Consider the following 14326-nt stretch of genomic DNA (forward strand, 5'->3'; position numbering starts at 1 on the left):
TAAATGATCTGCGTCAACTTTAGTGTGAGTGACAACCATATTGTGTTCTTGCGCAGCTTCAGTTTGTGTAACTCTGCCCGATATCAACCAACCAAGGCGAGAGTTGAGAGCAACGAGAGACTCGTGTTTGTGTAATCCTTCCAGAATTATGTTAGCATGCACGTCGGCACCCAACAGAACATCAATAGACCCTGGCTTGTGAAAGTTAGGATCAGCAAGATCCAGCTGCATAGTTGAAGGCCAGGTGTCTTGTGGAAATTCACGGGAAGGCAATAAAGAGGTGAGCTTCTTAAGTACATAAGCATCTACTTCCAATTGTGTATCACCATCTTTTGTAGAGTGGATTATTAATTTCACCATAGCTTTTGTGGTAACAACTGATGAATTTGAAACACCAGAGATTTTGCCATTAACAGGAGTGCGTTCAAGATTCAACAATTGTGAGGCAGCTTCAGTGATAAATGAACCCGGCGACCCTTGATCCACCAGAGCTCTGAGTATGTAAGTATCACCATTTCTTGATTCACAGCAATTTCAGCAGTCGCTAAAATGACCTGACCATCCATGGTTTCAGCTTTATTTACACTGAGGTTGCAAGCAGAGGTTGACGGTGTGCTTTCTTGTTCTCGTTGTTCAGGTTCAGGATTATCAGAAGAGCTTGTCTTGTTAGGGTTGGTAAAATGCAGCAAAGTGTGATGCCGTCAACCACATTTTTTGCACGTCGTGCTTTGTCTGCATTGATTCACAGAATGACCCTTTACAAGGCAGTTAAAACAAATCCTGTTCTTCTTCACAAAATCTTGACGCTCATTGACGGTAAGTGAAGCAAAATCTTGACAGTGGCAAACATAATGATTCTTTGAGCAATAAGTGCAAGCAGTATCAAGTTCAGTAGCGAAGCTTTTGACCGTAGTAACTTTTTGTGAGAGGTGTGCTGGTTTAGTGAAGTCTTTTCGTTGTGGTTCTTTAGTTTGTGTTATATTAATCATCTCCATAGCTCTAAATCGTTTCTCAAGATAAGAAGTTAATTCGTCAAACTCCGGGATGTCTGTAGACTGTTCCAATGACTGTTCCCACAGCCTGTGAGATTCTATGTCTAACTTTGAGACAACAATGTGTACCACAATTGCATCCCAAGAGGATGTATCAATTTTCAGATTTTTCAGAGAATCGAGGCACTGGCTTGTTGTATCTAATAAATCTTTAATACCCTTTGGAGATTCCGAAGTCAGTTTCTTCTGGTTCAATAAACGATTCAGTATATTGTTAACGATTACTCTTTTGTTATTATACCTATCTCCCAATTTTTTCCAAGCATCATCGTAATTGGCTTCAGTAATTGAATAGTTTCTGAGTAACAATTCCGCTTCTCCTGACAAGCTGGTTTTTAAGTAATGATGTTTTTCAATTTTTGATAATGTACTATCGTTGTGTATAAGAGAAACATATAAGTCTCTAAAACTCATCCACTGGTTGTAATCTCCCGAAAAGGTAGGTATCGGTATCGGTGGAAGCCTCGGTTTGGATTGTGAAAATCCAGAAACTTGATTTGTATTCGTAATTGAAGCTGGAGCTGGCGCTTGAACTTCCTGCTTTTGGTACTCATACATGTGATCTTTTATCCAGCTTTTAAGCTCCAAATAGGCATCCTCAGTAGTTTGATAATTTTCTTCCAAATTAATGTCATATGTTTCCAGCTCTTTCGTCGTAAGATTTGCCGTAACAAAATCATAACTTGATGTATAGGCCATCCAATATTCGTTCGCTGTCTCCAGACGTGTCTCTAAATAACCCTTGGTAATCTTGGCTTTCGCACATTTCTTACTATTTATCATCAACTTTCCAATTTTGCCAGACTGATCAGCCAGTTTAGCCATATGTGTTTTCACGTCTTCTGTCATGGTGTACAGTGTTTATTACCACATAAGTAAGTGAAATACACAAGTTCAGTTTGTATCGTAATTGTACCACGTATACGCCTTGCATTAAACGTAATTGTTGACAAAGTAAATTCTTGAAGTCAATTTTTGTTTTTGAAAAATTACAAGTCCAAAAACACTGCCAGAAACTAAGTTAAAATGTTCACTAGTTGAAGTTAACACAAATTTACTAAGTCCAAGAAACGAATATTTTTCTAAGGTTTTATCACTTTTCACTAAATTTTTCTAAGTCTTTTTTGAGCACTCCAGAGACTATGTCCTAATATTGAAATTTTTCTAAGTTTTTACCACAGTCACTTTACACTTGCACTTTTACTTACAAATCCGGGAACGAAGGACCACTATGCACAATTAAACACTTTTTTCTACTCCTCTACTTTAATCTGGCATTTAAATAACCAAAAAGTCTAATATAAGTACATACATAATTAAACTCTTTGAAAAAGTGTACGCTCTATGGCCTATAAAAGCATTGTTTACAAAGTGTAACTGTACTATAATGTCGCCAAAAAAGCATTGTTGTTTTTTTTTTTTGACCTGGAAACTGGCACCTTTACTTTGTTTGGTGCCATAGATATACTATAAAAAAAAAGTATACATTTGCCGCCATTTTCCCGCGCGTTGTAAAATAAATTGGAAAATTTTTGTGTTTCGTTTCAAAACACTAAAAAGTATAAAATAAAAAGGAAAAATGGATGAAGAACTATTGAATTCTACACCAGAAGAAATTTCAACGTTAGCTCAAGAAATTACAGAAAATTTGCTACCAACAAAATCTAGCAGCCTGTACAATAAGGCCTATAATAATTTCATGGCATGGAAACTGGATCACAAAGCTTCTTCATTTTCGGAGAATGTTTTACTGGCGTATTTTCAGAGCCTCCATAATAAATTCAAGCCTTACGTCGTCGTAGAAAAAGTATTGTATGCTACGTTGTATAACTAGGTCAAAAAATGCTCGTGGCGTCTCTTATTGCGATGTTCGCCAAGGCTCACATCGCAACTCACGCCACTCGCATTTTTTGACCCTTCTTATACAACTGTTGCATAAAATACTATAATTCACTTCACACTTATTTAATATACTCACAAGAACATCAATTAGAAACAAAAAAAATCTTATAAGAAAACAAAATAAACAAGTCAATACCGCGTTCTAATTATGAACAGCGACATCTAGTGGTGAATCGGTGGAACTAAAATCCTTAAGCAAATAAATCAAAACAAACACAAAGGTTATTACTATAATGGATGCGGAGATTGCAAATTGAAGTGTGAGGAGCGTGGGAGTCTCATCTGTGTAATGACTATTAAACAAGATAAATAAATCAACTATTATGCTAGCATTTAGCTGAAGAGCTCAGGCTGTTAACGATTACATATTCTCACAAGAGTGATAATGATTTTGAACAAAAAAAGACATTACAGGTGCTCTTCATCAGCAGCAGCAAATGCAATTTGTTAGTACTGGTACCTACTGTTAGATAGAAAAGAATCGATCGACCTAATATCGACTGACACGCCACTATGCTCATAAACGTCACAACGCTAGCTTACGTACTTTGACAGGCCTAATTGTTACCGCGCATTTGAGACGAGTGTAAAATGTTATCTTATTGAAAAATAATCACTAATTGTACTGAACTGGGGGGTTAAAATGGCCACATCAAAGCAATTCATCTAAGAAAGCAATATTGCTTTCTTAGATGAATTGCTTCGATGTGGCCATTTTAACCCCCCTGGTCGTTCTGTTTAATACTACTTACATTGAAAATATATGTATTATAAATATTGAATTGTTTAATTACAAAACAGAATAATTAACTAAACTGCATAATAGTTAACTTATTCTTTACCTTATGATCCTTTATTATAAAATTTCGTACCTATCCAAATTCCTTTCTCCATAAACGTTTCCTAAGGCTTTATCCTCTACATTATTGGTAAATATGCAAGTCGCATGACGCCTGACAAAAAGAAAAAACAGCAGCCTAAAGTTAACTTACGTATATTCTATAGAGTAAGTTACTTCTTTAAAAAACGTTTTTTGCTTAGTTACATTTCAATAAACACATAACATACTCGTAACATAAATACAGGAATACATACATCCCCATTGAGATCGCAAGGTGAAATAAGTACCCACACCTCACCGAACTTTTTGTTAGACTGTCGTGATAGGTGGGTAAAACATCAAATAAAACGTAGGTTTAGAACTACCTTATATTGATACGAAAATATAAAACAATGTAAGTACGAATTCAATAAATAATAAAATCAGACATACTATAATTTCTGCTGTTATCTTGGTATATCAGACGATAAGCGAGAAAACGTGACAAATTAATCAGAACGAAACTTAGGAAATAGATAACGATAGATGACTTATCTCAAATATTATGCAAGTTAAGGTATTAATTTCTATATAAGAAGAATAATAAACGCATTTTGAATTTTCACCATGTTGAGAGCCAGACTCTCTTTTATCGTAGGATTAATTGTTCATCTACAACAGGTTACATTTATTTCTTATAGTTATAAGTAATTGCTTGAATTTCGGACAGTGCCGCTATACGTAATTTCTTTGCATATTTTTTTTTTATAACTGTTGGCAACAAATACGAAGCCTCATAGAAAGAAATAATGAGCAATTAATGTCGCTTTATACAAAACGTACAAAAATTGTACCCTCGAAATTACGTATGAGACATTTTCTATAATTTACCCATTTTTTATACATACTTCGCAGGTTATATTTGTTTTCTGAAGATGGTAAATGTCCTGTCCAGTGAATTTGTGTTTATATTCATATTTTTTATATTTTTTCAGGCCTCTATCCTCGGACAACAGTATGGTTTGTCGAACAATTTTAACGTGGAATTGATCAACAATCTACCAACAATAGAGCCACGAGTAGCTAGTCTTATTTCCGACGCAAACTGTGGAAATACAGGATGTAGCTCAAACTCTCCACAAATGAACAATCCTGCCCTCACAGATCAGCAACAATTTTTAAACTTGCAACAGCTACACATTCCTGTGAATCTACCGCTACTGCCTATATGTGGAACTGTTCAACCGGCTTTGGTACGTAAGGGTCCTCAAAAGTCTTTAAATATTGAACCGCAATTGAGCTTGCAACCGACTCCAAATCAATTTTTACAGCAGTCCGCAAATCAGAATTGTCAGAAATGTCAAAATTTGCAGCAACAAATTTCGCAACAAGTGATAGATTTACAGCAACTGCAAAATTTACAGCAAGAACAAAACTTGCAACAGCTGTTACTGCAACAACAATATTCACAGTCAATTCCTCTTAATATGCAAATCGTAGCCCAAGAAACACCAGTGCAATCTGAACTGCCACTTTCATATTTACCGATTGTAAACGGACAACTTGATGGATTGCCATCTCAAGTTTCTCAAGGTACTCTCCTTTCAAGTCTTGGATTAACATCAAATCTCCGTTCTATTCTACCTGACAAGTGTTCTAGATCAGTAGGACAAGTATTTGTCCCCCAAAATAACGTTGTATCCCTCTCCAATATTCCAATGTCAGTCAACGAAGGCACACAAATTGACAATTCTGTAGCCACTTCGATTGCTGCTTCTTGTTCACCTGTTGAATCCACAAGAAATAATCAAGTCCAGGTAACTTCTGCATTAACGGGTTTGGCCGCTAGTGCCGAATGTGAAAAACAGAATCCGTCTCAGCTACAAACTGTACTATTTCCACTCAATTTCCAAAATCAAGCTTCCCCAGATGTTTATCAAAATCAGCCATGTAATGTAGTATTCAATCCTCAAACTTCAATTCAGTCTCAATCTACACCATATCAAGTGGATCTAAATCAAATACTAATCCAATCAGAACAAAAGCCATCAGCTATTCAAACTGAACAAGTTCATGTCCAGTCTGTTCCGACACAACCTCTCCAACCACAACCTGCTCAAGAACAATCCGTCCTGAATTACCCTAATACAGTACAATGTGTTTCGACACACCCTGTTCAAGAACAACCCGTCCAAAGTCAACCCATTACTGTACAGTGTGCTCCAACACAATCCGCCCAAGGACAACCCGGTATAGTAGACTGTACTGCTTCACAGCCCGTGGAAGCGCAATATTTTAACTCAGTACAAAATGGACCAATTAAAAACTCACCCCTAAATCAAGCGTCCTGGCTGGAGTCTCTGTTATTATCCCAAATTCAACCTTCTAATTCAGCGCAGCAGTATTCAAATAATCAACTGCCTTATCCATCTAGTCCCAGTTATGGCTCAAAATCTTCGAGCATGAAAGCTTTATTACCACTTCTATTTAATTTGCTAAAAGAGAAAAACATGGGATGTGGTTGTCCTCCTAATTATAATTGTGGCTACATGAACGGAAACAACGGCCCAGATGTCCAAAGATGGATTCCTGTTAAGAATAATAATTATTACAAATTTCCTGAAACAGAATACCCAGCTATAAATAGTTGTGAGGACGAGGAATATGATGAACCACTGTCAAAGCCACAAATAATAGAAGGATATTCAAAACAAAGTAAATACGGCCAATCGAAGGTAAAAGAAGAGGTGAAAAATTCCATTGAATCTGAAGAAATAGAAGATTTTCCTAAAAAAGGCAAACAAAAACATAAGTATCAAAGCAGCAAGAAAATAAAGTATGAAAGCGTAGAATACGAAGACGATTATGAAGACTCATATGAGAATGAAGATTAGTTTTAAGTGTTAAAATAATTATTTATAAAACATGTTTTTTGTATAAAGAATATTATGCTAATAAACCTTTGGTAAATATTATTACGTTGTTTGTTTCACTCACGTACTCGGATCACGCATGTATACAATTAATTTTGAATATTATCAAAATTGTTTCAGTTGAAATTTAACATTTCCACACTGTAGTAAATGTCACGTAGTTGTTAGATTTTCTTTTGTCTTACATCTGAACATTTTATCTAAGAACATGTGACATTTTAAAAATACACAAAGGACGTTCGTAGAAAAAAGACTATTATTTAGATAATATTAGTAGTATAAATAAGCTCCTGTTGCAAGTTTTTCAAACATTCACAATGGTGTCGGCAACTACTTGGATCATTTTCTTCACCTTATTTGTAACTTTTAATGTGAGTCCTTTTATTATAAACTTGTTAATTTATTTTGCCCAATCTACACTTTTTTAAACATCATTACGTATTCAGTAAGTGCTTTGTCACTAGCTAAACATTGCATGTTATGTTTGTTAAAGTGTCGCTTTCTTTCTCATCTTTCATTTATTCAAATAACAAATGGAAGATTTAAAAAATGGGAGATAATTATGTATATTAATGATTAGCAATTAACTATTCAGTAAATTCATAATTATTTAATAATAATAATACTGACAAAAGTTATTTTTTACAGAATACAAATGGAGTTCCGTGCAGCACATTGGGCTCTCTTGAATGCCGAGATCCATGCTATAGACCATGTTGTGGTGTAAGCGGTCCCGTAGCAAAATATGAAATACCGGAAAAATGCGATGTCAATTATCTAATTGGTTATACGCCTATTCCACCTCCGCAGCCACCAGTGATACTGGTGGAAGAGGATGATGATAGTAGCGTGAAAAAACTTCTGCCCTTGCTCATTATTCTAATGCAATCATGCAATCTAGTGTAATTACCATATTATCTACATACTGACGCGAAAGCAAGCATAGCTTAGACAACTGGCGCTGATACCAGCAGAGGCCAGGAGCGGATCCAGAATTTATGTCGGGGGGGGTTTCGCACCAGATCGCAGACTCCATTGAGAATTAGATAAAATCGCAATGGCCACCCATGACCTGGATCCGCCCATGGCAGAGGCACTTCCTCCAGAATTTTATGTTTACGAGCGTTGGCGTTTAACCCAGCTTTTGATTCGTCCGGGTTATTGTTTCATTCAGTCAATTATTTTGAAATTAACAGCTCTCAATCATCTATTTCAATGGAAATAAATCTTCAAACACCGGAAGTCAATATCATTAGCATGTAGGCAAAAATAGCCAAAAATCTTTGTCAAAATACAAAAGATTGCAACGATATTTTTGAGTTCACGGTAATGATATTGACTTCCGGTGTTCAAAGATCTACCCGTGTCTACTGGAGTACCATTATCACGCCGTCAACATTACCAATCTTCGTTGGTACGGAACCAAAGTGTCAATATATTTTTAGGTACCTACTTATTTATTATGTTTTCTGAACAAATATAACTTACAAGTAGTATTATTCTAAGTGATTAAGTGCTTACAAGTCTGCCCACCCCAATACGTATTATGATTGTAATTTATGTTTACGACATTGTACAGAGCTTCTGTTTTTTTAATGTTCCTCGCAATCATCGCATTTTCGAATACAAACGGATGCTAATTTCCATGTTCATCAATAAGCTAGTTTCCAACTAAGTTGTCAAATCAGTTACTTTTCTCTAAACGTCAAAACACGAAATTACTATGGAATTTGAAGAAAGCACACTGTGACGTCATGGAAAAAACGTGATAAAATATCGGACTTATTATAACGTTTTTCTTGATTAAAATTTATAAAATAAGTTAAACAGAAAAAGGAAAATATTTTTTGTTACTTTTAGATCTGTCTTTATTTAGTAATCAGAATTTTATAAATTAACTTGAACCTAGTACACGACCCAATTATTCTGTATAGACTAAACGTATATTAGAATTTGAATTCCGAACTAAGTACGTAGGTACTTTTTGTTTATTTGTTTTATTTTATTTGTACTTAGAATTAAAAAATAGAAGCACTGTATATATGTTTGTAACTAATGTAATAATGTTATTATTTTTTTCTTTATTAAAATTCATATATAAGTTAAATGGAAAAGAGAAAACGTTTTTTGTCGCCTTTAGGTCTGTTTTTAATTAATAATCAGAATTTTCCAATTTATATTTGACCTAGGAAACTACCCAATTGTTGACATATTTAGTGGATTTTTTAATTTTATTTAAAAGTCGACGCATTATTGTTTTAATAAACAATTAATTTTATAATTACAAGAAAGTTAATGTAATAAAAATATATATTATATTAATGAAGTTTTTGTGTCATTTGCATTGTTATCCTTTTAATGTGTGATCCATAATTAGAGGTACCTACCATTTATCATTATGGCAATATTCGTACGAAGTAATGTGGTAATTATTGACTTCATGATAAGATAACAAAAATATTTTCTTGCACTTAGCGAGCTGGTGCTGATTCCGGTACATACCATCTAATATTATTTTAAGTTATACCTGTTATTTTCTTATCCGCCGAAAAGGAAAGGGACGGGTAATCGACGGACATAAAATTTATGGATCACACGCCAATTTTAAGCGGAAATTAAAATAAAAACCCTCCCAAAATTTTACATTGGGCAATAACCTAAAAGAATTAAGCTGACAGCACATGTCAAACAAGCTGCATATCAGCGAGATGCCTATTTAAATCGCCCGAGTTATTAATTTTAAAATTAACTGTTGTCAATCATCCGTCCGTATCCTTTTCGGCGGATAAGAAAGTGACGGATGTAATAACTTATAATAAATTTAGAAGGTGTCTGTCTGTAGGAATCGGGGCCATTATGATCTTAACAAATTAGTGGAAGACAAATTATACGCAGACTACGTATATATATTATAAACTTTACTTAGACTTATAAGATTAGAAGATAATCTAATAAGTAGAATATACTTATGTATATAAAGTTAGATGACTAATTCAAGTAAAGGAATAATTATGCTTAGTCTCTTCGCCTCATTTTAAGCGCTTTAAACGATAAAGGCGCAAATTGCCAAAAAACCAAAGCAGTCCAGTTACTTATGTAATTAATCATTTCTTTTGGTGCAAAAGTGTACTTACTTGCTTACTTGTATTTGTAGGATTTAAACCTCGAAATCTTTATATCTAACAGTGTTTACTATTCGCTTAACTTCCTAATTCATAAAGTTATTCATGTTTACGTAAATTATGTCATTAAGTGGAAAAAAATAGTAAAATAAAACAAGAAATGGATAGGTTATGTATAATACTGACCTTCGTGAAGTAACGCAAGGGAAAATACGAAAGGAATTTTGCCGCGATAATAAATAGCTGAGTATTGCTTACTATATCTACTGCTGAAACAATACGTGTCATGACCTGAGTTACATCACTACAATATTACCCAGTAACCAAATTCTCTTTTGAAATCCCTTGTATATAAAGGGAATACAGTATCAGTGGCCGAGTGTCAAACCATATTTTACAAAATGGAGAAGCAAAAGCTATTATTTCTTGCTGCTTGCTTGCTTATTATAAAGGTAAATATTTTCCTGTACATATAAAGTTTTAAAATAGATTATATTCATCTACAGACTTTCACTTCTTGTAACAAAACACTGAAGAATAATCTCACAAACTTCCGTCTCTAGTTTATTAAGAACTTTTACCATTTTTAATAAAAAAAGAGTACAATTCAAAATTAAGATTATCTATGAATCTATAAATGAAGTATGGATAGTCAAGGTCAATGTTTCATTTCTCAGGCCACCGAAATTTATGGGCAAAGCATCGCCGCGTCGTCCTCCGAAGCTGTTGCCATCAGTGCATCAGGCTCCGGTTCCGGAGGTTGTGGCCAAATCGTAATCCCAGCCGTCATCAAGCCCGTAATCCAACCTGCACCGACACCTTACATCGCTGACTGTAGCGGCAGCGGCATCGGAAGTTATGGCTACGGGAGTGGATGCTACGGGAGCGGAGGCTACGGCACCATGCCACCCACAATAATCGTAGAAGAGGACAGCAATGACAACTATCAAAATCTACTATACTTGCTGTTATTTGCATCCAGAGGATTTGGTAACGGTTGTAACAACGGTTGTGGGAATAATGGATGTGGTAGCGGCGGTTACAATGGTTGCAATAACGGCGGAGGCTACAACTGCAACAGTGGATGCAATGGCGGATGCAATGGCGGATACAATGGTGGATGCAATAGTGGATGCAATGGCGGATGCAACGGCGGTTGTAACGGCGGATCTTACAACTATGGATCCTGCGGATGCGGATACTGTGACGACGGATTAAATTGCGGATCTACTCCTGAAATAAACATCGTCGTACGAACAGCTAATGATTCCACCTCTTATAGCTGTTAAGTTTAAGTTTATTTATTTTATTAAAACAGTGAAAAATATTGATTCTTTAAATTGATTTCTAAATACACTCGCCTTTATGTAATTATAAGATATTATAATATGTTGTAAAACAAAAAACAATTTCAAAATATATAAAAATATACAATGAAAATACAAATTTTTATTTCTGTATTACCTTTTAATTATTTAAACGTGCTAAGTTTGCGAAATCAATGAACACCTGGGATCCCTTAGAATATCAAATAACCCTTTCTGCTTGTTTCCAACCACATAAGTATATAAACTGTATTTTGTAGAGAATATTCAATTTTTATTGTGTATTCTCTGCGAAGAAGATCACTTAGTTTAAAATGTTATTTAGAGGTATAACTACATGTGTGCTGGCTCAGGTAATATAAATATCAAATTATTAATTTAAAGAGTCGTTTTATACTAAAATTATATATTATGTTTAATTTAAGTTAAACAGTTAAAGAATGTACTTGCCTCTTATTTTTATTTTTTTTAAGTAAAATTATCTAATGGCTCATCTAGACAAGAGACTCGATGTTTGACAATTTAAGGAATAGATCAATTCTTGCTGCTGCACACAGAGCCGGGAAAATGCGACTCGCGCCTGGGCAGCGGAATTTTGTACGAAACTGTAAACAAAACCCTTTCCCTCACTGTCTCTGGCTCTGTGTGTATCAAGCTTGAACGTTCACATAATTTATGTTTCAATATCTTTTGTTAGATTCCTAATAAGAATAAAAACAACATTGTCTTTTGTGTTTTTTTTTCAACCAACGCATAAACAAATAAGATAAATGCAATTTGCACTTTTCAGCTTGCGGCAGTTTTAGCCTGCTCGTGCGACGAATACCCAGCCAGTTACAGCTCACAACTCAGCACACACACACCGTATTATGAATACTACCAGCCTACTACCTATGATCCTTATAGCTACGTGTACAACTACGATTACAGTACTGCAACGTACAACCAACCAGCATATTATGAACCTACAGACTTCAGCTACGCTTATCCTGTTTCCATACCAATCAGTTATGTCGACGAATATCAAGATAAAACTTACCCTTGTAAGAGTGAAAGCTCTTCGTGTAGTTCAAGATGTGAATATGATAGTAAATTGAAATGTGGGTGCAATGATTCGCAATGCAGAGGCAGATGCAACGGCTCGGAATGTGGTTTCGGAAATAGAGATTGTGAAACTAAATGTAGAAGTAACAAGTCCGGGCGATGCAGGAATCCTACGTGTAGCAGGGATAGAGGAGGTTCGAAAAAGGAAGACTGCTGTTGCTCGAGAAAATATGAAAGTGATTACGAGTATAGTACAGATTGTGGTTGCAAGATGATAAAATGCGTATGTATTTGCGATGAAATAACTGACTATGAATACTACGACAGAGACGATTGCAGATGTTCCAAATATGACGATTGCCTTATATGTCGTTCAAGTAAACCGACATGCAACTGTTCGACAAAATGTAGAAACTGCCAAACTGACTATTTTTACTAAAGTATGATGGTAATTTGTGCTGTACTAAAAATAAATATTAACATCTTTTTAGTTCAGTACAAATTAGTATTTGTGACTTTAAGAGTTCTATCTCACTAGGAGTTCATAGTGGCGCCACAAGTATGTATGCCGTTAATTGCCGTTATATAAAGTGTACCTCACGTGGTTGCACAACGAATTTGTTGCCGGTAACCAAATCCCGAATTGTGGCGCAACCATAGCATTAGAATAAGGAATAATACTACGTATAGTACGGCAACTCTCAGCTCCCCACACCGTCTGAGCTAGGTTTACCTCACCCCCTTCGAAAATAGTTTAGACTTGAGTCGTATGGCGTCAGACACACACAGATGCGCGTATACGATGTCTATGTGTGGTGTATGTGTAAAACGAGGTTGTTTGTATGAAGTGTCCTGTGAGATGGGGCCCTTATTGTTTAATACCCTCCGATACAATAGTAATTAATGTATAATTTTTAAGTTGTTATAAATCCGATAATATTTAATGGTACCTATAACTAAAAATTTTCTGTAAAAGAAACAATAAATTAAATACTTTACAAGTGGAGAAATTGATTTTTATGCACCCCAGTTTTTCATATGCAATACATAACATAAATAGCCTATATACATCCCACTGCTAGGCACAGGCCGAGGGGACTAAATAAACCAGATGGGAGCAAATACCAGCAACTTATTATGGCATTTAACATATAAAATACAATAACATTTATTACAAATAGAACAAAACAAATACAATGGGTGGTCTTATTGCTAAATATCAATTTCTTCCTGGCAAACCTAGGATGAATTAATTATATTTATCAAAAAACTATAAAAATGGCTCTCTTCCAAAAGTTTACAAGATTATTATGCGTTTTGTGTTATGGGTTTTGATTTTAAGACAATCATTTTAATAATAGACCCAGGTGTCAAGTGCTTTCAATGGCTTAGCCAGCTTTTTTTTGATAGATTTGCCGCAAACGGCATTAACTAGCGCTGAGGGCTCTCACTCGGTACAAAATTTAAGACAACAGGACTGAGGGTGCCCAGTTGGGCACGAATCTCAGCTCAGGGCGTCGTCTGAGAGGATTACATTTGAAAGATTTAATCAACCGGCTATGTGGCTAGAGTAATCGAGTCGGCGGGATCATATTATATTACATCGCCGCAACTACCAGAGGATTTGGGTGGTGTGGAACAGAATCGAAGAAACTTTTTGAAGCTAATTTGAGCTTTTGAGCAATAGTCGGCAGACCTAGGTCAATGTGCAGATTTTCATTGCGAAGGAACCACGAGACTCCAGTGGCTTTCCGCATGAGAACTTAGCAAAGCGTCTACTCGTACTCATTCACTGCATCAAAAGTCGGCTGTGAAGAAGGACAATTGTGAAACTTTTCGATATCTGTATAATAATATGTCGTAAAACATAGAAATATAACAATGAAACAAAATTAAGACATATGAAGCTATGATTAATTGGGTAAACATATTTTCTGAAAATTGTGAAATACCTAGTAAGTGTACTAACTTTATTTTTTTCTACGTGCTGTAGTTAACACACAGACCTAATTACGAAAAAAGCAGATATAGAGTTTCTGTAGGTATAAAAACAACGTTTCATTCTGGAATATTAACAAAAAACAAAATGGCTTCAGTGAAATATGGTATTGTTCTCGCTATCATGGTC

The 14326-nt window shown here is 35.2% G+C and overlaps 2 protein-coding genes across 4 annotated transcripts in view; one reads left to right on the forward strand and one right to left on the reverse strand.

Moving 5' to 3' along the window:
- Positions 1 to 14326, reverse strand: part of LOC126381688 (serine/threonine-protein phosphatase 2A regulatory subunit B'' subunit delta-like) — a 237631-nt gene that overhangs the window by 169692 nt on the left and 53613 nt on the right. The gene's annotated exons all lie outside the window — the stretch shown is intronic.
- On the forward strand, positions 10160 to 11175 carry LOC126381743 (loricrin-like). Its single transcript, XM_050031205.1, has 2 exons — positions 10160 to 10281; positions 10507 to 11175. The coding sequence occupies exons 1-2, from the start codon at positions 10231 to 10233 to the stop codon at positions 11116 to 11118; spliced, it is 663 nt and encodes a 220-aa protein (XP_049887162.1). The 5' UTR covers positions 10160 to 10230; the 3' UTR covers positions 11119 to 11175.

This window comes from Pectinophora gossypiella, chromosome 3, assembly GCF_024362695.1.
Source record: "Pectinophora gossypiella chromosome 3, ilPecGoss1.1, whole genome shotgun sequence".
NCBI classification, from domain to species: Eukaryota; Metazoa; Arthropoda; class Insecta; order Lepidoptera; family Gelechiidae; genus Pectinophora; species Pectinophora gossypiella.

Excerpts from the sequence above, each read along its gene's own strand:
- LOC126381743 (XM_050031205.1), top strand. The coding sequence starts at position 10,231 with ATGGAGAAGCAAAAGCTATTATTTCTTGCTGCTTGCTTGCTTATTATA. Across the intron at positions 10,282-10,506 it reads CTTGCTTGCTTATTATAAAG|GCCACCGAAATTTATGGGCA; the intron begins GTAAATATTTTC and ends TTCATTTCTCAG.